The sequence below is a fragment of the Cynocephalus volans genome, chromosome X (genome assembly GCF_027409185.1).
Source record: "Cynocephalus volans isolate mCynVol1 chromosome X, mCynVol1.pri, whole genome shotgun sequence".
NCBI classification, from domain to species: Eukaryota; Metazoa; Chordata; class Mammalia; order Dermoptera; family Cynocephalidae; genus Cynocephalus; species Cynocephalus volans.
The window spans coordinates 114,211,913-114,213,022 of NC_084478.1; the positions used below are offsets into that span (position 1 = coordinate 114,211,913).

Genomic DNA, 1,110 nt, shown 5'->3' on the forward strand with positions numbered 1-1,110 from the left:
CCTTAGAGGATATGTAGGAGATCAGTACTCACGGAAAACTCTAGAAAATTATTTTAGGCCACACAGAACAAAAAGCAACAGAAGAACAGAAAATTTACTCGGATTTTGAGGAAGCCACAAATAGCACGATAAATTAAGTGGTTACAGGTCTTTCGGGTCATCTGAGGCGGCTCTGAAAAGAGCCTTTGGGGGGCCGTGCCCGGGGGCAGGAGGCGGCTCATGTGCTCATGGTGAACCTGAGCACAGCCCTGGTGCCCTCGGTCACGGCATGCTTGCGGAGCTCCCCGGTCAGCAGCAGGTGCACGGCGGCCTGGATGTCCTGTGAGGTGAGGGTGCAGCGCTGGTTGTAACGGGCCAGGCGGCCGGCCTCTTCGGCGAGGCGCTCGAAGAGGTCGCTAATGCACGAGTCCATGACGTTCACGGCCTGCTGGGACAGGCTGAGGCCGTCGTGGACCAGCTTCAGAACCCTGGGGAAATAGGTGGCGAAACTGTCCTCGCCGCGGCGGCCGCGGCGGCAGCGGGTGTGACGGCGGCTGCGGCGGCGATGGCGCCTGGGCTTCTTCTGTTTCAGGGCCGTCGGAGCGCCCTTCTCAGGCGCCTGGGTGCTGACACCTTCCTCCGGAGACGGGGCAGAGGCAGGCTCCGCCATCCCTCAGGCAACCCCCAAGAGCTAGGAGGCACCGACGATGGCGCTGCTGCCAGGCGGGGAGCCCTTTTTATAGTCGCTGCCTTGCCTCACGTCATGCGTGACCTCGACTTCTGACTGGGTGTCAGGGCACACAGGGAGCGCGTGAGTGAGCCTAGCGGAGTGCGCTGGGACTGCACGGTCCTCCTGCTGGCGGTCCCTCCACCAATCACAGTGAGCGTCTGGAGCCCTGCAAGCTGCCTGTCTGGTCCCATACAGAAATTCACAGCAAGAGAACCCACACAGGAAGGCTGTGGCACGGCCAGCAGAGGGCTCCTGGACGTGGAGATGTGTCGGTCCACCTCCCGCCTCCGGTTCTGATCGAAACCCTCAATGAATCAGGATAACGGAGTAAAAAACTACCGTTTGTAAAGAGTGAAATCAAACACAACTGGGGTATTTAGACCTACATAAGAAAATTCAGC

General features: G+C 59.4%; 1 protein-coding gene across 1 annotated transcript; it reads right to left on the reverse strand.

Moving 5' to 3' along the window:
• Nucleotides 1-217: 217 nt before the first annotated feature.
• On the reverse strand, nucleotides 218-649 carry LOC134368242 (histone H2B-like). The gene has a single exon (XM_063084787.1). It carries the CDS (start codon nucleotides 647-649, stop codon nucleotides 218-220), a length of 432 nt encoding a protein of 143 aa, XP_062940857.1.
• Nucleotides 650-1,110: the final 461 nt, after the last annotated feature.